This window comes from Balaenoptera acutorostrata, chromosome 20 (genome assembly GCF_949987535.1).
Source record: "Balaenoptera acutorostrata chromosome 20, mBalAcu1.1, whole genome shotgun sequence".
Lineage (NCBI taxonomy): Eukaryota > Metazoa > Chordata > Mammalia > Artiodactyla > Balaenopteridae > Balaenoptera > Balaenoptera acutorostrata.
Genome location: NC_080083.1, coordinates 47,498,272 through 47,521,793, shown reverse-complemented (window position 1 = coordinate 47,521,793; position 23,522 = coordinate 47,498,272). Strand labels below are relative to the sequence as shown.

The 23,522-nt window shown below is 37.9% G+C and overlaps 1 protein-coding gene across 6 annotated transcripts in view; it reads left to right on the top strand.

The window, feature by feature from the left end:
• KANSL1 (KAT8 regulatory NSL complex subunit 1) overlaps positions 1 to 23,522 on the top strand; it is a 187,607-nt gene that overhangs the window by 133,412 nt on the left and 30,673 nt on the right. For all 6 annotated transcript variants that reach the window (XM_057536031.1, XM_057536028.1, XM_007175818.3 and 3 more), the window contains 2 exons: positions 8,010 to 8,122; positions 8,912 to 9,107. In XM_057536031.1, coding sequence (XP_057392014.1) covers positions 8,010 to 8,122; positions 8,912 to 9,107 — 309 coding nt within the window. The remainder of the gene's footprint in view (positions 1 to 8,009; positions 8,123 to 8,911; positions 9,108 to 23,522) is intronic.

Below are 23,522 nucleotides of genomic sequence, written 5' to 3'. Positions count from 1 at the left end.
ACAAGATGATGGTGATAGCTTTTTCACTTGGTTAATGTGATGCCTGCCAGGTTTCTCCACTGTAAAGTTAGTATTTTTCCCTTTGTAATAAATGACTATCTCATGGGGGGATACTATGCATTTTTCTGTTGCTCATTATACTTTAATCCACAGTTTTATCATCTACTGGTGGATTTTTCCTGCAAAATTACTGCAATAATTATTGCTGTGGTGTTTACTAAATGGTGATTTTCTGTTTTCTACATTTGTTCATTGGAATTCTGTTAGGGAGAGCTGTCTTTTCTCCCCCATTTATTTCGTCCATCAATCGGTTATTTATTTCAGGATGGTTTTATGGATATTAATTTTATGTTATGGATTATAATCTACTATTAGTAGTTATTCAGTTGCAGTTGTCTCAACTTTTGGCATTGGGACCTCTTTCAGATTGGCGTCTGTGTCCTTTCAACGTGCCCGCCCCATGTTTTTTGAGCACTCACTTTCTGGCACCCCACAATGTTCCAGGCTCATCTTGTATTTTACCTGTTCCAGCCCTGCTTCTTTTTATTGGAGAACAGGGGTTTTTTTTGTTTTTTAAATTAATTAATTAATTAATTAATTAATTAATTATGGCTGTGTTGGGTCTTCGTTTCTGTGCAAGGGCTTTCTCCAGTTGCGGCAAGCAGGGACCACTCTTCATCACGGTGTGCGGGCCTCTCTTGTTGCGGAGCACAGGCTCCAGACGTGCAGGCTCAGTAATTGTGGCTCACGGGCCCAGTTGCTCCACGGCATGTGGGATCTTGCCAGACCAGGACTCGAACCCGTGTCCCCTGCATTGGCAGGCCGATTCTCAACCGCTGCGCCACCAGGGAAGCCCCGAGAACAGCGTTTTGAAACCAAGATCTGGGTACTAGTTGTGCTCATTGCTACTTGGTGTCATTGCTTCTATCTAGGACTTCTCAACAAAGCTAGTAAATATATATATATGTATGCTGCTACATGCATACACACGCATATATTTTGTTACCCACCCATCTGTATATACACTAAAAACCATGAGTTTATACTAGTACCAGTCTAACACCACAGCCTTCCTCCTTCCTTATTGATACTTATTTGTTCAATCCTAGTACCATATAAAGTAGTTTCATAATTGCCAGCTCATACTCCTGTGAGAAATATCTTTACTAACCAGAGTACAGTATTGTATACAGTATGTTAGCACTATAATAAACAGTCAAAATACTGTTTCCCCGAAGTTGTACTTAGGTTAGTTCGCCTTTCAGTGTGACTATGCAATTATTTTGTAATACAGTTAAGTTCTTTTGTTACTATAGTATTCCACTTCTTGTTGCCCACACACACAGTAGTTGATATTTATTATTTTTTGAGTATGCGAAACATTACTACTGTGCTAAGAATTAAAGCTGTACAAAAGGCTATAGCCCTGTTCCTATTTCCACCTTCTTTCCATTGTGTTCCCACCTCCTGTAGGTAGCCAATTTCATTAGTTTTTGCATTATCCTTCCTTCCTATATTTCTGTTGCACAAATGAGCAGATACATGTGTACTTTCTTACATCTCCTTAACTACTGGGTAAATATTCTTTAAAAGACTAGATTTGAAATTGAGGGGGTTTTTTGTTTGTTTTAGCAAAAACATTGCTTCTGTGGCTTTTGACAAATGACGTCATTATTTGTGTTTGCTTTTATTTGCAAAATAAGCCTCACTTTTAAAAATTTTTTTGGTCTGCATTGGGTCTTCGTTGCTGCGTGTGGACTTCTCATTGCAGTTGCTTCTCTTGTTGCAGAACACGGGCTCTAGGTGCACGGGCTTCAGTAGTTGCGGTGTGCAGGCTCTAGGGCGCGTGAGCTTCAGTAGTTGTGGCGCACGGACTTCAGTAGTTGTGGCGCACGGGCTTAATTGCTCCGTAGCATGTAGGATCTTCCTGGATCAGGGATCGAACCAGTGTCCCCTGCATTGGCAGGCGGATTCTTAACCACTGCACCACCAGGGAAGTCCCAAGCCTCATTCTTTTACCTTTCCTTACTTTGTGGAATTGATGGAGTTAACAAGTGAACTATTAAGTGAAGGACTAATGCTTTCCCAGAAGTAAAGCATACAAAAATGTAAGCTATTGATTTTTCTTTTTAAACATTCAAGGTATAATCTTCCTACCATTGGTTACATGGGAAGAGTGTTCTTTTCCTTGAAGTTTTGCAGTCATCAGGGATAATGAATGGTGCATTGGCCCCCACGAGGGTTTTGAGACAGAGAGTAGTAGAGGGTTAGATACTGGCTGGAGAACGTTTGATCCACAGTATTAAAAAACACTGACTGGGCTTCCCTGGTGGCGCAGTGGTTGAGAATCTGCCTGCCAATGCAGGGGGCACGGGTTCGAGCCCTGGGCTGGGAGGATCCCACATGCCGCGGAGCGACTAAGCCCGTGAGCCACAACTACTGAGCCTGCGCGTCTGGAGCCTGTGCTCCGCAACAAGAGAGGCCACGATAGTGAGAGGCCCGCACACCGCAATGAAGAGTGGCCCCCACTTGCCGCAACTGGAGAAAGCCCTTGCACAGAAACGAAGACCCAACACAGCCAAAAATAAATAAATAAAAATAAATTAAAAAAAAAAACTGACTTACCAATTAGGACTTTTAAAATAAATTGGGCTGTGGATAAATAAGTTGAACAGTAAGAATTTATAAGGCTGTTTTTGCAATTACCGTATTTCTCTAGATTCTAGAGAAAGATTTTCAACAGTGTTGGTAAATACAGATCTTAGGTTTAGTAGTCTCTGGACTTGTAACAGCATTATGCTGGTTGCATTTTTAGAAACGAATAATTCAAAGTTTTGTTTTTAACTTGTCTTTTTTTTAATTGGAGTATAATTGCTTTACAGTGTTGTGTTAGTTTCTGCTGTACAGTGAAGTAGATCAGCTATATGTATATATATATCCCCTCTCTCTTGGACCTCCTTCCCGCTGCCATCCCACCCATCTAGGTCATCACAGAGCACCGAGCTGAGCTCCCTTTGCTATACAGCAGGTTCCCACTAGGTATCTGTTTTACCCATGGTAGCGTATTTACGTCAAACCTAATCTCCCAAAGTTGTTTTAATATAATTATAGATTATATTTTGACCTCAATATAGAGACATAGGAAAGTGAGGCACATAGTCCCATTTTACATGTGCAGAAATTGAAGCCTAGGTAAGTAACTTGGTGGAAGTAGAATTTTCAGAAAGTTCCACTTCCACTTTAGCACAGTTTCTTGGCCGTGGTGCTAGTTCATGGAAATGACTGGTATACTCTTTATGGGCCAGCAATATTTTGGTAATTTTAAGCAGGACTATGCTGGGTATCATTGAGATGGAGAGCATTTTGACCCAGAAATGAAAGTTGAATTCCTTACATCCAGTTAGCCTTTTCTTTCCATTTTGATAATGTTTGTCAGAAAGGTAATAACTAACCAAAACAGAACTGTTAAATTTTCTAGACAAACAAATATGGTGCATCTAAGGAAAATGGTATTTCAAACAGTTATAGCATGGCGTTACTTGAATGACTAAAGTAAAGATACATACACACATATCTTGCATACACACCTAGAGATTTATTTTATTACATGTTTTTAAGTTGTGTGCCTTTTGATTTTTACCCCTTTACTTTCTCTACTTTTTAGTAAAACAAATTGAGTGAACATGGGTTCTCAGACCCCAGAAAAATCTACTCCCCCCCCGCCCCCAATAAACCTTAATTTAATCTAGTTTTTCTTTAAGGGCTCTTTGTCACACTTAATTGATCTGGCCAAGAGGGTGGAGTAATGAATCAAACAGATGCCTACTTTATAAGAATAACAAATAGAATCTCATTGCTGTGTTATTCCATGCATCTGGCCCTTTCAGTCAAGGAAAAAAATCACTTCAGTAACCCTGCTTGCTACCTTTAACTCTAAGATTTCCCCAAAAGGTAATCCCTGGGGCTCTGCTTTAGAAAAAGGAGGGATTACAGAAGCACTCTACCTACCACTTCAGCTTTTCTACTCTTTTCTGGCTGTGGGATGCATGTACCCTCAGAGTGTATCTGAACATCACATAAAACTCAAGAGAAGCTCTGTAACAACTCCTATTTACAGTTCTCCATTGGATGGCAAATAACTGAGTCATGCTTTAGTTTCCTGAAAATATTAATGATGTAAACCACTGCAGTAATAACAATCGGGCTTAAATTAGTGTGTGGATTTAATATTTGTGAAGTGTTTGTTAATGTTTCTCTACCCTGTCTTTGCAGCCTTTTGGACTGCAAGATAAGGAGTGTTCACTTTTTCTTAAGGCAATGTGAATGCATTTAAGAAACTCTAAGTAAAATTACATGTGTTTGTGAGTTGTGTTTTTCTTTTTCTAGATGAAACACTATTAGAGGATTGGGGTTAATATTTTAAGCTCTTTGAATTTGAGAATGAATGATGAACCTGGTTGCCCCAGTGCCCTGCTTTAGATCTCAGGGTGATTACATGTAGGATATCCCAAGGTTTCTAAGCAGATCCTTCTAAATATTCAGTGCCTCCTTGTATGGTTGGGATTGGAATTCAAGCACATTTTCTCTCTGACTTTGATGCTCTTAATTGCTGTGTGCTTCTGTATCCTTGACAAGCATTTCTGTGCTTAAATAACCTTTTTGCCTGTTGACTTCTATTTTAATTGGGGGGCTGAATTACCCCCAGGAAAGTTCCAAGTTCCTCTAAGAAAAATAATAAAATACACATTGAAGATTAATGGCCTTTAAATATGCTTATATATCTGTAGGCATGAAAAACAAGGATAGATTATTAGCTAAGAAAAGTAAACTTGTTTTGAAATGAGATTTTGTTAAAGAATGGCAACAGTTTGTCTTGACACAGGTATCCTGGTGGTTAGTTCTCCATAATCCCTAGAAAATAAATCTTAATCAAATGAGAGTCAACCTGTTGCTTAAATGTGGCACCTTGTAAAACATGTAGATATATAAACCAGATCTCTGTCATAATTTAATGCTAAAAGCTATTGTTTTAAGCGAATATAAAGTTGACAGAAGTTCTTCAGATCAACACCAAAAAGTTCATAGTCACAGCGTTTTCATGTTGAAAGGAAACTTTTTCATCTAAACCAGAACTTCTGAAATCTAGGAAAGCTGTAACATGGCTGGAGTCACACATCTCCTAGTTAACACCAACCTGAATCTTAAACCTTTTTGTCCTTTGTCATACCATAATATTTGTTTGGGCTTTTTGAGGTGTTCCCTGAATGGTAAATCCTCACTAGCATTCAGGAGGGTATTGGGTTTATCTGGGGTTTTTTTAATGTTAAAAATATTATCTAAATGTAGAGAAAACTTCGGAAGAGTCCTATTCTGCCTCTTTTTTAAAAAAATTTTATTTGTTTATTTATTTTTGGCTGCATTGGGTCATGGTTGCTGCGTGTGGGCTTTCTCTAGTTGCAGCGAACAGGGGCTACTCTTCGTTGCGGTGTGCAGGCTTCTCATTGTGGTGGCTTCTGTTGTTGTGGAGCACGGGCTCTAGGCGCGCGGGTTTCAGTAGTTGTGGCACGTGGGGTCAGTAGTTGTGGCTCCCAGGCTCTAGAGCGTAGGCTCAGTAGTTGTGGTGCACGGGCTTTGTTGCTCCACGGCATGTGGCATCTTCCCAGACCAGGGCTCGAACCCATGTCCCCTGCATTGGCAGGCAGATTCTTAACCACTGCGCCACCAGTGAAGTCTCTATTCTGCCTCTTTAACACTAATTTTACCTTGTCATTATCTGTGTGCATGTATTTTTAGTCACCACAATTGTATTAAAAATATTTTGAATTTAGCCCCTTTCCAAAGTCATTTCTACCTATTATTTTCTATATTTAAATATTCTTCTGGGTAAAGGAAGAGGAAATATCCTTTATGATTATCTTCAATATTCTGATTTGGTGTACCACATTTTATAACTATGCCTCAAGTGTTGAGCATTTAGGTTATTGATCCATATCATTGCAGTGACTAGCTTTGTGTGTTAAGATTTGGGGGGATATTTTGTTGAGTTATTTCTTTTTTTTTTTTTTAATAAATTTATTTATTTATTTATTTTTGGCTGTGTTGGGTCTTCGTTTCTGTGCAAGGGCTTTCTCCAGTTGTGGCAAGCGGGGGCCACTCTTCATCGCGGTGCGCGGGCCTCTCACTGTCGCGGCCTCTCCTGTTGCGGAGCACAGGCTTCAGACGCGCAGGCTCAGTAGTTGTGGCTCACGGGCTTAGTTGCTCCGTGGCATGTGGGATCTTCCCAGACCAGGGCTCGAACCCGTGTCCCCTGCATTGGCAGGCAGATTCTCAACCACTGCGCCACCAGGGAAGCCCGAGTTATTTCTTTAAGATAGATTTTGATGAGTAAAATACTTTGTCAGAAGATATGAACACCTTTATAACTCTTACTCATTACTTCCCATGAGGAAATCAGTGTGGCTTTTAAGGCAATGAGTACATGAGCCAAATTTACCATAATTTTGGTGGTGTTGACTAATACAATTGTTCAAGATATAACAGTACATGTACAGGGTATCTAACAAGGAAGACAGAACACTTTCCCAGTGTTTACTCATTGTAATTTACTCATGTGTCTTGTCTATTTGTATACCCTGATCTAACTTTTTGGATAATTTGTATTAAATTTTTAAAATTAGCTTCCCAATCTCTTGTCCTTTCTTGAGACTATTCTCAGATCTTCAGATCCTTTGGTGTTTTCTCCTTGGGGGTATAAAGATCAAAAAAGAAATTTAACAATACTGATAAATAGAATTTCAGCCTCAAAATATTGGCTTTGGTATGTACTGGTAGCAGTTACAGGAAAGGGGACGTCAGAACACCCCAAAGTCAGTTTGAGTGTAAGGAGGAGACAAAGACCACAGCCATTCTGTGGTATTCCAACAACTCCCAGAGCCGAGGGATAACTGAGCTGTGGCTTTATTGCCAATACCTCAGACACTCCATGCGATTGACATCTCATGGCTGCCCCTACCCCTTTTAGCCTAGTAAATACATAATTTGTTTTGAAATAGTGAAATTCCAAGTTTTCCATATTTTTTTCCTACCTCCCTTTTTTCATTTTATAGTCTAAGCATATACAATTGACTCTTGAACAACATGGGATTTAATCCACGTATAATGTATAGTCAGCCCTCCCTATCCACAGTTCCTCCACATCTGCCGATTCAGCCAACCAGACTGTGTAGTACTTCAGTGTTTACTATTGAAACATATCCACGTACAAATGGATCCCTGCACTTCAAATCCAAAAGTTGTTTGAGGGTCAACTGTATTTGTGTAGTCCAAAGTTACTACCTGATAGCATTAGGTAATTATTATTCATTGTCATTTTATTGTTTCTATTTCTTTTATCACAGGGGTGAAATACATATATAGAGAGAGTGAGAGAGAGTATGGTTTTCTGGAAACAAGCTTCCAGCATACACTGTGAAGTTAAGCAGATATTAACTACATTTAAATTTCCTCTTAGTTGTCTTCCTACTGAACTTATGGACCCTTCTTGACCCTTAGGTTGAAAACTTGACTCTTGGTACTATATAATTGTTTTGCTGTGCTTCTGTTCCATGGAGTCATTAGGTCATTTCCCTGTCAGGAGGCACTTTACTACTTTTGGTCTGTTAAATATCTTAATTCCTAACCCCTCCCTCCAAAGCAAATTCTCCAAATTTTGCCAAAGCAAAATCTCGAAAGCTGATTCTCTTAATTATTTTCTTTTTTCCTCAGTCATATGAGTGATTTTGGTTTTGGTTTTTTTAAGGCCAAAAAATGCATTTATTTGGGATTTGTGAGAACTGCAGCCCAGGAGACACAAATCCAAGAAACACTTAAATGTGTTCCATAAATGAGTTGTTTTTCAAGTTGGTCATCAGAAATTTTAGGTGTTTCATTAAAATGAAATGGTGCTGCTTTTCAGGCTGGTGCTGTTGGTTAAATGTTGATAATATATTTTCATTTTTCTTCTCATTAAGATTGAGTCTGTTTCTCAGCCACTGGAAAACCATGGTGCCTCTGGTCATCCTTCAGAGTCATTGTCTACTAAATCATGTGGAGCATTGAGACCTGTCAATGGAGTCATTAATACGTAAGTTTTATCTCTTCTGCATACTTCTTATACTCAGCAGGCTTGTTAAAGATGGGTTTGAGGCTCTTAGTTATCCCTAGCCAGGAGTAACCCTGGTTTAAAGAAGCAGAAACCTTATCACTTCATAATATTGTGCATGCCTCCTACTGTAGCAAGTATATTTTAAGTAGCCTCCTAATGTATTTTCCTGTTAGTTACTGTGGCCTAAAATCGACTCAGCATGGAGAAAAATTTAAAGTCCTAAAGTTATTATGAATCGTTGTGATTGGTCCTGTCTTGGTAGAATTCCTCAGAAATATGTACATAAAATCCTCTACTGTAGAACAGATTAGATCCCTAAAGGCTGTAAATCTGTATTTATGAAAGATCAAGGAATCCTTCTGCAAGTGAACAATGAGTACACATCCCTAATAGGCAAGTTTCACAGGAGAACTGATTCTCAATATATATTAAAAATATTCTTACCAGTTGCAATTTTCTAGACTTTTAAGAATTCATGTTTTTGTTGTAGAAGAGAACTTAATCACTAGAACCTGAGTTCACTTATTGACTTTTGCATTTTTCAGACATGGTAGAGTAACATCCACCAAGAGCACCTTAAAAATAAGCACAGATACTGCATACCCACTTAGATTAACAGACATCAGCATCAAGAGGTGACCTCTGTGTGCTCTAGAACACATGTTTGTGTCTGTGAACGTTTGCAAGTAGAGGTGGTTGAACAAGTGTTAAAGGCTTTGTTTCCTTACGTCTTCTGAGAAGTGGATATTCTTCCTTCCCCTTGTGTAGTCTTCAGCCTGTCTTGGCAGACCACATTCCAGGTGACAGCTCTGATGCTGAGGAACAGTTGCATAAAAAGCAAAGACTGAATCTAGTTTCTTCATCAACTGATGGCACCTGTGTGGCAGCCCGAACACGTCCTGTGCTGAGCTGTAAGAAACGGAGGCTTGTTCGACCCAACAGCATCGTGCCTCTTTCCAAGAAGGTCAGTACCAGTGAGACTTGGTCACTGTCAAACAGTGAGCCAGATGCTCAGATAGAGGTACTAGTTTCTTGCCAGCTTTGGTTCTTTTAACCAGTGTTTTCCACACTTGGCTAACCACCAAGGCTTCCTGCAGAGCTTTAAAAAATACTGGGTTCCTGAGCCCTGTTTCCTAGAGATTCTGGTTTCGTTGCTCTGGAGTTGGGCCTGGGAATCTTGTTTTCAGAAAACAAAAAGCTCCTAGGTGACTCTTCAGCCAGGTTTGGAAACCATTGGCTTGAGATTTTAATAGAAATGGGAGAGAGGAAGTTGGAAGTTCTGCCATCAACACTTTGAAGGAGAGCAGTGTGTCTTCTCACTTATACTGTTATCACTGAAAATGGCAACGTGGAATGCTTTCCTTTTTAAGAATCTCCATTAAAATTTCTAAGTTGATGATACTAAACGAATGTTTGTCTTCACAGACAAAATGGAGATTATTTTACAACTACAGGAAACTTGATTGCTGACTCTTCAAATAGCAGGGTTGGATTTAGTTCAAAACCAACGAAATAGTACTCCAGTGAAAATAATACCGTGCAGTGATTAAGAGCATTAACTTTGAAGAGGACAGACTTGGGTTTGAATCATGGCACTGCCACTTAGTAGTTTGTGTTTGGGGCATGTTAACACCCCACCCCACCCCACAGTGCCTCAGAGATCTCATAGGGTTGTTTCAGGATTAACTGAAATGTATATAATTTGCTTATTGGGGTATCTGGCTGCTAAGTTACTAGTACAAGATGACTCTTGCTGTTTACACTTTTATTGTTATTAATTCATTCACTCATTCAACAAATATTTTTTTTGAGTTCCTACAATAAGCTAGATCTGTTCTATGCACTGAGAATACAACACTAAACAAAACAGACAAAAATTCTTACCCTCATGAAATAATCTAATGGGTAGAGACAGAAAATAAAGCAATAAAACGCCGCAACTAGAGAAAGCCCGAGCGCAGCAACGAAATCCCAACACAGCCAAGTATAAAAACAAATAAATAAATAAATTTATTTTTAAAAAATGAAGTGTATGGTATGTTCTATAGTGTTAAGTTCTGGGGAGAAAAATGCAGCAGAGGAAGGGAATACGGAATGGTGGGGAACTCAGATGGAATTCAGCCTTGATGCATTTTTTTATTCCAAGTCTTTGGAGATATGAAAGATAAGAAACTAGGAAGGAGTGACCAGTGAAGCAGAAGGAAAACCAAGAGAGTGTGGTATGTGGAAGGCAAGTGAAGAAAATGTTTCAGAAAGGAGGGAATTATCATCTGTGTTAGATGCTGCAGACGGGTCAAGTTAGGTGAAGACTAAGAATTGACCGTAGGATTTTGTGGGGCCAGGGTTGCTTGAGACCTTTGTAAGCAGTTTTGTTAGAGGTAGAAGAGTGAAATTCTGATTGGATCAGGTTCAGGAGAGAATGGAACGGAAGGAATTGAGGGAACCATCATAGATAACACTTTCAAAGAGTGTTTCTGTAAAGGAGAACAGAGAAATAACCCGTTTGACTGAAAGAGAATGTTTCTTAAGATAATGCTATTACAGTATATTTGCTGGTGAGAAAACTGAGGACAAGGGAGAGGAGATAATTGTTGGAACCATTAATATTTGGATAGTAGATTTTCACTGCTTGGCTTGTTTTGTTATAGTATGCATTTGGACTGTATCATTTTGCCATGATCATTCATTCATTTATGGCTGTGTTGGGTCTTCGTTGCTGCACGCAGACTTTCTCTAGTTTCAGAGAGCGGGGGCTACTCTTTGTTGAGGTGCACAAGCTTCTCATTGCAGTGGCTTCTATTGTTGTGGAGCACGGGCTCTAGGCGCGTGGGCTTCAGTAGTTGTGGCACACGGGCTCAGTAGTTGTGGCTCGCAGGCTCTAGAGCGCAGGCTCACTAGTTGTGGTGCACAGGCTTAGTTGCTCCGCGGCATGTGGGATCTTCCCAGACAAGGGCTCGAACCCATGTCCCCTGCGTTGGCAGGTGGATTCTTAACCACTGTGCCACCGAGGAAGTCCCTTGCCATGATCTTTTTTTTTTAAAGGAGAGTATTATTAGTGAAAATTAACTATTTTTTAATTTTCTGAACAGTTGAAGAGTTGATACTGGGCAAGCAAAGAAAACAGTATATTACTGTTAAGTATAAGAAGGTAGTTTTTGGCCATGCCCTTGATGCTTTTAACAAAAACAAGCAAAAACCTACCAACAGCATCGCCTCATGGGGAAATAGTGTCCTTTCTCTGTTTCAGCAGTTTGCTAGCCATGGTGTCATGACATCTAAGGGTGTGATAAAATTTTTCTGAAGTATAGGTTGGCCTCCTGGATTCTTTTCTTTTATATCTGTGAAGTAGCAAGGCTTCTTTGTTGCAGTTGACACTAGTTTCTTCTTGTTCATGCCCCAAAACTGATGTACTTTTGAAGGTAGTACATATAAATGTTTTAAAACAAGGGGGAGACATACAAAGCATACTAAAGACCCTTTGGTTCCAATGCCAGTGTCTAAAACAGAATCATTCTGACATGCAGAAGTAAACTATATGGAAAATAAGACAAAGAAATAAGTTTAGTTTGGAAAATAAACCATTTGCTGATGATAGCAGTAATGCTGGAGTTCTGCCAAAGTTGGAGACAAAGGCCATTCTCTCTGTCTTAGTTGCTCACTGTGTCTTCAGTGGATCCTTGCTCAGTGATACTTGCTGTTGAGCAAGTACCTTGCCCTCTATCATTTTGAGGTGATGGATTTGCCAAGCAAATTTATTCAGCAATTTTGGGTCCCCATGGTGTTCCAGGACACCTGGGTTTCATTGGTGAACAAAAGTGCTTGCCCTCATGGAGCTTACTTTCTAGTGGCAGAGTACTCAGAAATCACCCAGTGCTTAGGACAATAGCCTCTGAACTTTTGTTGGGAGTGTTTTATATATGCATTATAAAACACATACAAAATAAATTTTGAAAGGCTGAGATAAAGTAAATAGAAGCCCTAATATTTTATTTACAAACTGTCTTCAAGCCAAAAGAATTTTTTAAAATACTTTAGTATTCTATGATTAACAGATAATGATGAATAGAGCCTTACTTTCAGAGTGGACTTCCTCCATAACCATTGCATTGGTTTTTTGGGTTTTTTTGCTTGTTTGTTTCTTTGTTTTTTGTTTTTTTATTAAACAAATGTGGCTTGGATTTGCACTAAGATTTTTGGAATGTCTTTAAATTATGCTGGATTTCAATTAATTTTTGTTCTTGGCAAATTCTCTATCAGATGTTGCAGTGTCTGTGCGCCAATAAAAGTAACACATTGCATTGCATTCTGATTACCACAACATATACTAAGATTTCTAAGTTAATTTTTTTTAAATGGTGCTTTATTTTCATAATTAGAAGGTGAAATAATTACCATTTCAAATAGTTAGACAGATCTGAATATTTCCTATTTTGGTGCTTTCCTCTTCCCTGAAATGTATTCAAAGCCTTGTTTTGTTTTTTTGAATTTTATTTATTTTTTTATACAGCAGGTTCTTATTAGTCATCCATTTTATACATATCAGTGTATACATGTCAATCCCAATCTCCCAATTCATTACACCACCACCACCACCCCCTGCTGCTTTCCCCCCTTGGTGTCCATACGTTTGTTCTCTACATCTGTGTCTCAGTTTCTGCCCTGCAAACCAGTTCATCTGTACCATTTTTCTAGGTTCCACATATATGTGTTAATATACGATATCTGTTTTTCTCTTTTCTGACTTCACTCTGTATGACAGTCTCTAGATCCATCCACGTCCCTACAAATGACCCAATTTCGTTCCATTTTATGGCTGAGAAATATTCCATTGTATATATGTACCACATCTTCTTTATCCATTCGTCTGTCGATGGGCATTTAGGTTGCTTCCATGACCTGGCTATTGTAAATAGTGCTGCAATGAATGTTGGGGTGCATGTGTCTTTTTGAATTATGGTTTTCTCTGGGTATATGCCCAGTAGTGGGATTGCTGGGTCATATGGTAATTCTGTTTTTAGTTTTTTAAGGAACCTCCATACCGTTCTCCATAGTGGCTGTATCAATTTACATTCCCACCAACAATGCAAGAGGGTTCCCTTTTCTCCACACCCTCTCCAGCATTTGTTGTTTGTACATTTTCTGATGATGGCCATTCTGACCGGTGTGAGATGATACCTCATTGTAGTTTTGATTTGCATTTCTCTAATAATTAGTGACGTTGAGCAGCTTTTCATGTGCGTCTTGGCCATCTGTATGTCTTCTTTGGAGAAATGTCTATTTAGGTCTTCTGCCCATTTTTGGATTGGGTTGTTTGTTTTTTTAATATTGAGCTGCATGAGCTGTTTATATATTTTGGAGATTAATCCTTTGTCCGTTGATTCATTTGCAAATATTTTCTCCCATTCTGAGGGTTGTCTGTTCGTCTTGTTTATGGTTTCCTTTGCTGTGCAAAAGCTTTTAAATTTCATTAGGTCCCGTTTGTTTATTTTTGTTTTTATTTCCATTACTCTAGGAGGTGGATCAAAAAAGATCTTGCTGTGATTTATGTCAAAGAGTGTTCTTCCTATGTTTTCCACTAAGAGTTTTATAGTGTCTGGTCTTACATTTAGGTCTCTAATCCATTTTGAGTTTATTTTTGTGTATGGTGTTAGGGAGTATTCTAATTTCATTCTTTTACATGTAGCTGTCCAGTTTTCCCAGCACCACTTATTGAAGAGACTGTCTTTTCTCCATTGTATATCCTTACCTCCTTTGTCATAGATTAGTTGACCATAGGTGCGTGGGTTTATCTCTGGGCTTTCTGTCTTGTTGCATTGATCTGTGTTTCTGTTTTTGTGCCAGTACCATATTGTCTTGATTACTGTAGCTTTATAGTATAGTCTGAAGTCAGGGAGTCTGATTCCTCCAGCTCCATTTTTTTCCCTCAAGGCTGCTTTGGCTATTAGGGGTCTTCTGTGTCTCCATACAAATTTTAAGATTTTTTGTTCTAGTTCTGTAAAAAATGCCATTGGTAGTTTGATAGGGATCGCATTGAACCTGTAGATTGCTTAGGGTAGTATAGTCATTTTCACAATATTGATTCTTGCAATCCAAGAACATGGTATATCTCTCCATCTGTTGGTATCATCTTTAATTTCTTTCATCAGTGTCTTATAGTTTTCTGCATACAGGCCTTTTGTCTCCCTAGGTAGGTTTATTCCTAGGTATTTTATTCTTTTTGTTGCAGTGGTAAACGGGAGTGTTTTCTTAATTTCACTTTCAGATTTTTCATCATTAGTATATAGGAATGCAAGAGATTTCTGTGCATTGATTTTGTATCCTACAGCTTTACCAAATTCATTGATTAGCTCTAGTAGTTTTCTGGTGGCATCTTTAGGATTCTCTATGTGTAGTATCATGTCATCTGCAGACAGTGACAGTTTCACTTCTTCTTTTCCAATTTGTATTCCTTTTATTTCTTTTTCTTCTCTGATTGCTGTGGCTAACACTTCCAAAACTATGTTGAATAATAGTGGTGAGAGTGGGCAACCTTGTCTTGTTCCTGATATTAGTGGAAATGGTTTCAGTTTTTCACCATTGAGAACGATGTTGGCTGTGGGTTTGTCATATATGGCCTTTATTATGTTGAGGAAAGTTCCCTCTATGCCTACTTTCTGCAGGGCTTTTTGTCATAAATGGGTGTTGAATTTTGTCGAAAGCTTTCTCTGCATCTATTGAGATGATCATATGGTTTTTCTCCTTCAGTTTGTTAATATGATGTATCACGTTGATTGATTTGCGTATATTGAAGAATCCCTGCATTCCTGGGATAAACCCCACTTGATCGTGGTGTATGATCCTTTTAATGTGCTGTTGGATTCTGTTTGCTAGTATTTTGTTGAGGATTTTTGCATCTATGTTCATCAGTGATATTGGCCTGTAATTTTCTTTTTTTGTAGTATCTTTGTCTGGTTTTGGTATCAGGGTGATGGTGGCCTCATAGAATGAGTTGGGGAGTGTTCCTCCCTCTGCAATATTTTGGAAGAGTTTGAGAAGGATGGGTGTTAGCTCTTCTCTAAATGTTTGATAGAATTCGCCTGTGAAGCCATCTGGTCCTGGGCTTTTGTTTGTTGGAAGATTTTTAATCACAGTTTCAATTTCAGTGCTTGTGATTCGTCTGTTCATATTTTCTGTTTCTTCCTGGTTCAGTTCTGGAAGGTTATACCTTTCTGAGAATCTGTCCATTTCTTCCAGGTTGTCCATTTTATTGGCATAGAGTTGCGTGTAGTAATCTCTCATGATCTTTTGTATTTCTGCGGTGTCAGTGGTTACTTCTCCTTTTTCATTTCCAATTTTATTGATTTGAGTCCTCCCTCTTTTTCTTGATGAGTCTGGCTAATGGTTTATCAATTTTGTTTATCTTCTCAAAGAACCAGCTTTTAGCTTTATTGATCTTTGCTGTTGTTTCCTTTGTTTCTATTTCATTTATTTCTGCTCTGATCTTTATGATTTCTTTTTTTTTTTTTTTTAATTTTTTTTTTTAACTTTGGGTTTATTTATTTATTTTTATGGCTGTGTTGGGTCTTTGTTTCTGTGTGAGGGCTTTCTCTAGTTGCGGCAAGTGGGGGCCATTCTTCATCGCGGTGCGCGGGCCTCTCACTATCACGGCCTCTCTTGTTGCGGAGCACAGGCTCCAGACATGCAGGCTCAGTAATTGTGGCCCAGTTGCTCCGCGGCATGTGGGATCTTCCCAGACCAGGGCTCGAACCCATATTCTCTGCATTGGCAGGCAGATTCTCAACCACTGCGCCACCGGGGAAGCCCTATGATTTCTTTCCTTCTGCTAACTTTGGGTTTTGTTTGTTCTTCTTTCTCTAGTTCCTTTAGGTGTAAGGTTGGATTGTTTATTTGAGATTTTTTGTTTCATGGGGTAGGCTTGTATAGCTATAAACTTCCCTCTTAGAACTGCTTTTGCTGCATCCCATGGGTTTTGGATCATTGTGTTTTCATTGTCATTTGTCTCTAGATATGTTTTGATTTCCTCTTTGATTTCTTCAGTGATCTCTTGGTTATTTAGTAACATATTGTTTACCCTCCATGTGTGTTTTTTACTTTTTTTCCCCTGTAATTCATTTCTAATCTCATAGCATTGTGGTCAGAAAAGATGCTTGATATGATTTCAGTTTTCTTAAGTTTAATGAGGCTTGATTTGTGACCCAAGATGTGACCTATCCTGGAGAATGTTCCATACGCACTTCAGAAGAAAGTGTAATCTGCTATTTTTGGATGGAATGTCCTATAAATATCAATTAAATCTATCTGGCCTATTGTGTCATTTAAAGCTTGTGTTTCCTTATTAATTTTCTGTTTGAATGATCTGTCCATTGGTGTAAGTGAGGTGTTAAAGTCCCCCACTATTATTGTGTTACTGTCGATTTCCTCTTTTATAGCTGTTAGCAGTTGCCTTATGTATTGAGGTGCTCCTATGTTGGGTGCATATATAATTGTTATATCTTCTTCTTAGATTGATCCCTTGATCATTATGTAGTGTCCTTCCTTGTCTCTTGTAACATTTTTTAAAGTACATTTTATCTGTTGTCTCTTTTTCATTTATTTCTGATCTGATCTTTATGATTTATTTCCTTCTGCTAGCTTTGGGGTTTTTTTGCTCTTCTTTCTCTAATTGCTTTAGGTGCAAGGTTAGGTTGTTTATTCGAGATGTTTCCTGTTTCTTGATGTAGGCTTGTATTGCTATAAACTTCCCTCTTAGCACTGCTTTTGCTGCATCCCATAGGTTTTGGGTCGTCGTGTCTCCATTGTCATTTGTTTCTAGGTATTTTTTGATTTCCCCTTTGATTTCTTCAGTGATCACTTCGTTATTAAGTAGTGTATTGTGTAGCCTCCATGTGTTTGTATTTTTTACAGATCTTTTCCTGTAATTGGTATCTAGTCTCATAGCGTTGTGGTCGGAAAAGATACTTGATACGATTTCAATTTTCTTAAATTTACCAAGGCTTGATTTGTGACCCAAGATATGATCTGTCCTGGAGAATGTTCCATGAGCACTTGAGAAAAATATGTATTCTGTTGTTTTTGGGTGGAATGTCCTATAAATATCAATTAAGTCCATCTTGTTTAATGTATCATTTAAAGCTTGTGTTTCCTTATTTATTTTCATTTTGGATGATCTGTCCATTGGTGAAAGTGGGGTGTTAAGGTCCCCTACTATGATTATGTTACTGTCGATTTCCCCTTTTATGGCTGTTAGTGTTTGCCTTATGTATTGAGGTGCTCCTACGTTGGGTGCATAAATATTTACCATTGTTATACATTCCTCTTGGATCGATCCCTTGATCATTATATAGTGTCCTTCTTTGTCTCTTGTAATAGTCTTTATTTTAAAGTCTATTTTGTCTGATATGAGTATTGCTACTCCAGCTTTCTTTTGATTTCCATTTGCATGGAATATCTTGTTCCATCCCCTCACTTTCAGTCTGTATGTGTCCCTAGGTCTGAAGTGGGTCTCTTGTAGACAGCATATAGATGGGTCTTGTTTTTGTATCCATTCAGCAAGCCTGTGTCTTTTGGTTGGAGCATTTAATCCATTCACGTTTAAGGTGATTATCGATATGTATGTTCCTATGACCATTTTCTTAATTGTTTTGGGTTTGTTTTTGTAGGTCCTTTCCTTCTCTTGTGTTTCCCACTTAGAGAAGTTCCTTTAGCATTTGTTGTAGAGCTGGTTTGGTGGTGCTGAATTCTCTTAGCGTTTGCTTGTCTGTAAAGCTTTTGATTTCTCCATCGAATCTGAATGAGATCCTTGCTGGGTAGAGTAATCTTGGTTGTAGGTTCTTCCCTTTCATCACTTTAAGTATATCATGCCACTCCCTTCTGGCTTGTAGAGTTTCTGCTGAGAAATCAGTTCTTAACCTTATGGGAGTTCCCTTGTATGTTATTTGTCATTTTTCCATTGCTGCTTTCAGTAATTTTTCTTTGTCTTTAATTTTTGCCAATTTGATTACTATGTGTCTCAGCGTGTTTCTCCTTGGGTTTATCCTGTACGGGACTCTCTGCACTTCCTGGACTTGGGTGGCTATTTCCTTTCCCATGTTAGGGAAGTTTTCGACTATAATCTCTTCAGATATTTTCTCAGGTCCTTTCTCTCTCTCTTCTCCTTCTGGGACCCCTATAATGTGAATGTTGCTGTGTTTAATGTTGTCCCAGAGGTCTCTTAGGCTGTCTTCATTTCTTTTTATTCTTTTTTCTTTATTCTGTTCTGGAGCAGTGAATTCTACCATTCTGTCTTCTAGGTCACTTATCTGTTCTTCTGCCTCAGTTATTCTGCTATTGATTCCTTCTAGTGTATTTTTCATTTCAGTTATTGTATTGTTCATCTCTTTTTATTTGTTCTTTAATTCTTCTAGGTCTTCATTAAACATTTCTTGCATCTTCTCGATCTTTGCCTCCATTGTTTTTCCGAGGTCCTGGATCATCTTCACTATCATTATTCTGAATTCTTTTTCTGGAAGGTTGCCTATCTCCATTTCATTTAGTTGTTTTTCTGGGGTTTTATCTTGTTCCTTCATCTGGTACATAGCCCTCTGCCTTTTCATCTTGTCTATCTTTCTGTGAATGTGGTTTTTGTTCCACAGGCTGCAGTATTGTAGTTCTTCTTGCTTCTGCTGCATTGGGTTTTTGTTTTTTGTTTTTTTTTTTATGGCTGTGTTGGGTCTTCGTTTCTGTGCGAGGGCTTTCTCTAGTTGTGGCAAGCGGGGCGCGGTGCGCGGGCCTCTCACTATCGCGGCCCCTCCTTGCAGAGCACAGGCTCCAGACGCGCAGGCTCAGTAATTGTGGCTCACGGGCCCAGCTGCTCTGCAGCACGTGGGATCTTCCCAGACCAGGGCTCGAACCCGTGTCCCCTGCATTGGCAGGCAGACTCTCAACCACTGCGCCACCAGGGAAGCCCTGCATTGGGTTTTTAATGGAAGTTCCTTCAGAGAGAATTAATGCCATTACAGTATTAAGGGAACACAGAATTCCTCTTTTATCCCAGTATTTTATCTCTTCATACATGTTATCTACATTCTTGATATTTTGGTCATGTGAATGAGATCTTTTTTGTTAGTGTTATTTTATGAGTTGGTTTCTGGGTATTTATTTTGTAATTGAACACTTTTCTGAACTCTTAACATTGTTTTGGTTGATTGTTTTTAATTTTCTAGGTTGGCTTTCTTTCATCAGCAAGCAGTTTGACATCTCTTTATATACTTACTCCTTTTCCTTGTCTGGATTCACTTTCAGAACAGTGTTAAGAAATAATTGGTCGTAGTGAGACATCTCATTTCTGGTTTGAGTGGCAATACTTTTAGAAGGTCACTACTAATTTTGATGTAGGACAACTGAAAATGAATTGGGACACTTAGAGTATCATTTGCCGTGCTCTGGAAAAGTTTAAAGATTTTAAAGGAAGGATCAATTTGTTTAAAATTTGTTAGAACTGAAGGTAAAAGCATCTGAGATTGGCATCTGTTCTGTAGAAAATTTTCCATCAGTTACATATTTTCAAATTTACTCATACAGAATTTTAATAAGTGTTCTTACTTTTTAAATCCCTGTATCAGGAGTTAATATCCATTTCTCAGTCTTCATTATATTTGTCTTCTCTTTCTTGATCAATCTTGTCAGCAGTTTTTCTATTTTATTGGTCATTTCAAAGATCAGTTCTTTGCTGTTAGCTCCTTCCTGTGGTCTTGGTTTTTTCCCCCCCTCTCTGCCTTTATTCAAATGCTCGGTTAATTTATTTTCTGTTCTTTGTTACATAATAACAGAAGCATTTAACTTTCTGAATTTTCTTCTGAGTATATTTTTGGATAGCATTCCATAGCCTTTGTTGTGTGAAGGAAGTGTGTGTTTTTTTGCTATTTGTAAGTTGCCTTTGAGTTTTTAAGTTCTTTTCCCAAGAGTTAAGAATTGAGTTTTTAGATTCTAAACGGTTTTTCTTTTTAAGCCTTTGTTATTAATTGCTGATTTTTATAGCATTTTGATCAAAATGATGTTCTTATAGTTTCTGCTTATATTTGTGGTCTATTGTTTTGATTTTTTAAAAAAAAAACTTCCATTGGTGTGTAGTACAGTTTTATATATTTATATCTTTGTGACTGTGGCTGCTGTCTCCAGTAGTTGTTCTTGCCTTACAGTCTACTCTTCTTGATATTAATGTTTAGTATATGTGATTTCTCATCCATTTAGTTTTAACATTTTGTTTTCTATATGCTTTTTGAAACAGCATAAAAAATTCAGGGTTTGGGGGCGTTTTGGTTTTTTTTTTAATCTCCTAAAAGTCTTATTTTAATGGGGATTTTATTGAATAGAGAACAGTTTTTAATTTTATATTCAGTTTTGAAAGTAGACTTAAAGGCTTATTTTGGCTGTAACATTTCAGTGTTTGTTGACAGTCCTTTTTATATCTTCATATGCCCGTTTATTGAGTTTTAAATTTGCATTTGTGGTTTTTCAGTGATTTGAGCAACAGTTTGACTGTGTTTCAAGTTCTTAGATCATAACCTCTGTCCCTTAAAGCTCTGTTCCACTGTCTTTTGGTTGGGGGAGGAGAGCAGTTTATTCTGTTTTGTTTTGGCCAGTCTATGTTTCTTTCCTTTATATCGGTAACTGGTTCTACTCTATGCTGTCCAGTATGGTAGCCATTATCCACATGTAGCTATTTAAGATTAGGATAAAAAGTTCAGTACCTCACTCATACCAGCCACATTTCAAGGGTTGAGTAGTCATATGACTAGTGGCTACCATATTTAGTTGCACTAATACAGAACTTTTTTACCATTGCAAAACTGCACGGGACAGTGCTTCAGAGTATTTTATGTAGCACTGTCAAGTTTTCTTCAATAGTGGCTTTGGTTTTTGATTCCCTTAAGTTTGTAGTTGCCTGTTTTTAAGTATACCAATTATCTATATGTTATTGTTTCCTATCCTTTTTATCTAGATGTTACTACCTGCTCCACAGCATTGTTGTGATCATTAAATTAGATACAGGAAGTGATGGGCACATTTTGAATACACATAATAAGTATTCAGATGTGAGCTTGAGCTAGCTGTTAACTTTTCTCTCACTGTTTTTATCCCTTTGGTTCTCCCATAGTGCAAAGGAATAAGACAGTTAAGTTTGTTGTCCACATCCTGTTTTGATTTTCTGTATCATCAGTTCTAACCTATAGTTCCTTTTGTGTAGGTTTTAATTCTGCTACCGTGGGTTAAGATTTTCTTTTCTTTTTTCTTTTTAGATTTTGTATTTACTTTTTATGTCATCTTGTCCTTTCACTTTACTCTGTTACTTTATAGTAGAGGCTATGCTATCTCTTACTCTATTGGAGATGCCAAAAGTTTTCATTAATTGTTTTATCAAACTTGTTTAATAGATAGTTTTCCAGAAGTATGTTTTTTCTGAATTTCTCAGATTTGCTTTCTTTTCCTTTGTTCTAGTGTTCTACTTTAGTCCCCTTGCTGAGGGTTTTGTTTGTTTTTTCCTTTTGTCATTCTTAAAAACTAAGTTGATCTATCTACACTTTGTATTTATCACTAGGAAAAACTTAGTAGCTGACTGAATTAGTTTCCTGTCACAGTTCTGGAGGCCAGAAGTCTGACATTGAAATCAAGGTTGTCAGCCCTTGCTGCCCTCTGAAGGCTCTAGGGAAGAATCCTTTCTTGCCACTTCCTGCAAGCAACCTTAGTAGTCCTTGGCTTGTAGTAGCATAATTCCTATCTCTGCCTCCATCTTCACACGATCACCTTCCCTGTGTGTCTGTGTTTTCACATGGTCTTATAAGGACACCAGTCATTGGATTTAAGGCTTACCCTAATCCAGTAGTACTTCATATTAAACTAATTGCATCTGCAAAGACCCTATTTACAACTACAGTCACATTCTGTGGTTCTGGGTAGGCATGAATTTTGAGGTAGGATCTGGGGAGGGGACTCTATTCTCAGTACACTAGCCATTGGTCCTTATCTCTGCTGCTCATATGATGGTTGAACCCTTTTCTCACTTCTAAATCTAGAAGACAGATTGATAGGTGCTGTTCCCAATTCGATTCCTGGGTTTCAGCAACTTTCAGACTTAACACACCTTTGCTCTGAAATAGTTGGACTTTCTTTTACTCCCACTGCCAGTTTTCTGGGGTTCTTCTATACCATTGAATTTATTGTGTGAAGAACTTAATTTTTTCTGTATACAGAGAACTTATAGGTTTACCTGCCTCCTCCCCTGATTTTTTTAATTCTGTGAAGTATAAAGGATGATGTAACAAAAATCGATATATGTACCACCCTAAATGTTAATATTCAAATTTTTTTTACTTCATGTGTTTTTTTTAATATTAAAAGAAAATTATAGATAACTAGTGCTCCTTTTATTTTCTTTCATCTCCTTTACGTGCTTTCTTCCCCAGAGCTAACCACTATTATGAATTTGTGTATACTCCCAGTTCAGGTTCTTAGATCTTTACTACACATATATGTGTTCAAGAGCACAAAATGCAGTATTGTTTATTTAAAATTTATATAAATGCTATTGTTGTACGTATTCTGCAACTTGGGTTTGGTTTTTTGCTGTGTGTTTTTAGGGGGTGTATGTGTGTGTTTTAATTCACTGTTGTGTTTTCAAGATCTCCATGTTGATGTACAAAATTTTAGTTCAGCATTTGTAAATAGTCCACATTTCCTAAAAAGACAGTATTTGTGTGGGTGTGAGTATATCCATATCCTGTTTGTTGACTTCAGGGTTCTAAATTTAACTCACATCTTGGGCTTATTGTGTTCATATCTTCTATATCCTTTGGTCTGCTTCCTTTTTTTTTTTTTTTTTTGAATATGTTTGATATATGCATTGTGTAAGTTTAAGTTACAATTTGATTGCCATTGTAGCCTTAGGTAACACCTCTATCTTCACATAGTTACCATTTCTTTTTTGTGGTGAGAATAATTAAGATCTAGTCTCTTAGCACATTTGTTGTTTATAATACAGTGGCATTGTCTATAACCACTGTACTCTGTATTAGATCTCTAGGACGTACTTATCTTCTAGTAGTCAGTTTATACCCTTAAACTACCTCTCTCATTTCCCCAACCTCACCCCATTTCTTTTTTTTTCTTTTTTTTTTTTTAATTCATATATGTTCATATAGTTCCAGGGCGCCTGGTTAGGTACATCGTAGTTAATGATTATTATTTCTTCTTCATCTTCATTCCTTTCATCATTATGTTGTTTCCCTTTTGATCTCTATTAATTTTACTTTAAATGGGTTTCTTTGGTAAGTACTTGCTAGATACATCCTTTTCCATCTCTTTGTTTTCAGTTTTTCTGTGTCAGTTTGTTTTAGATGTGTTT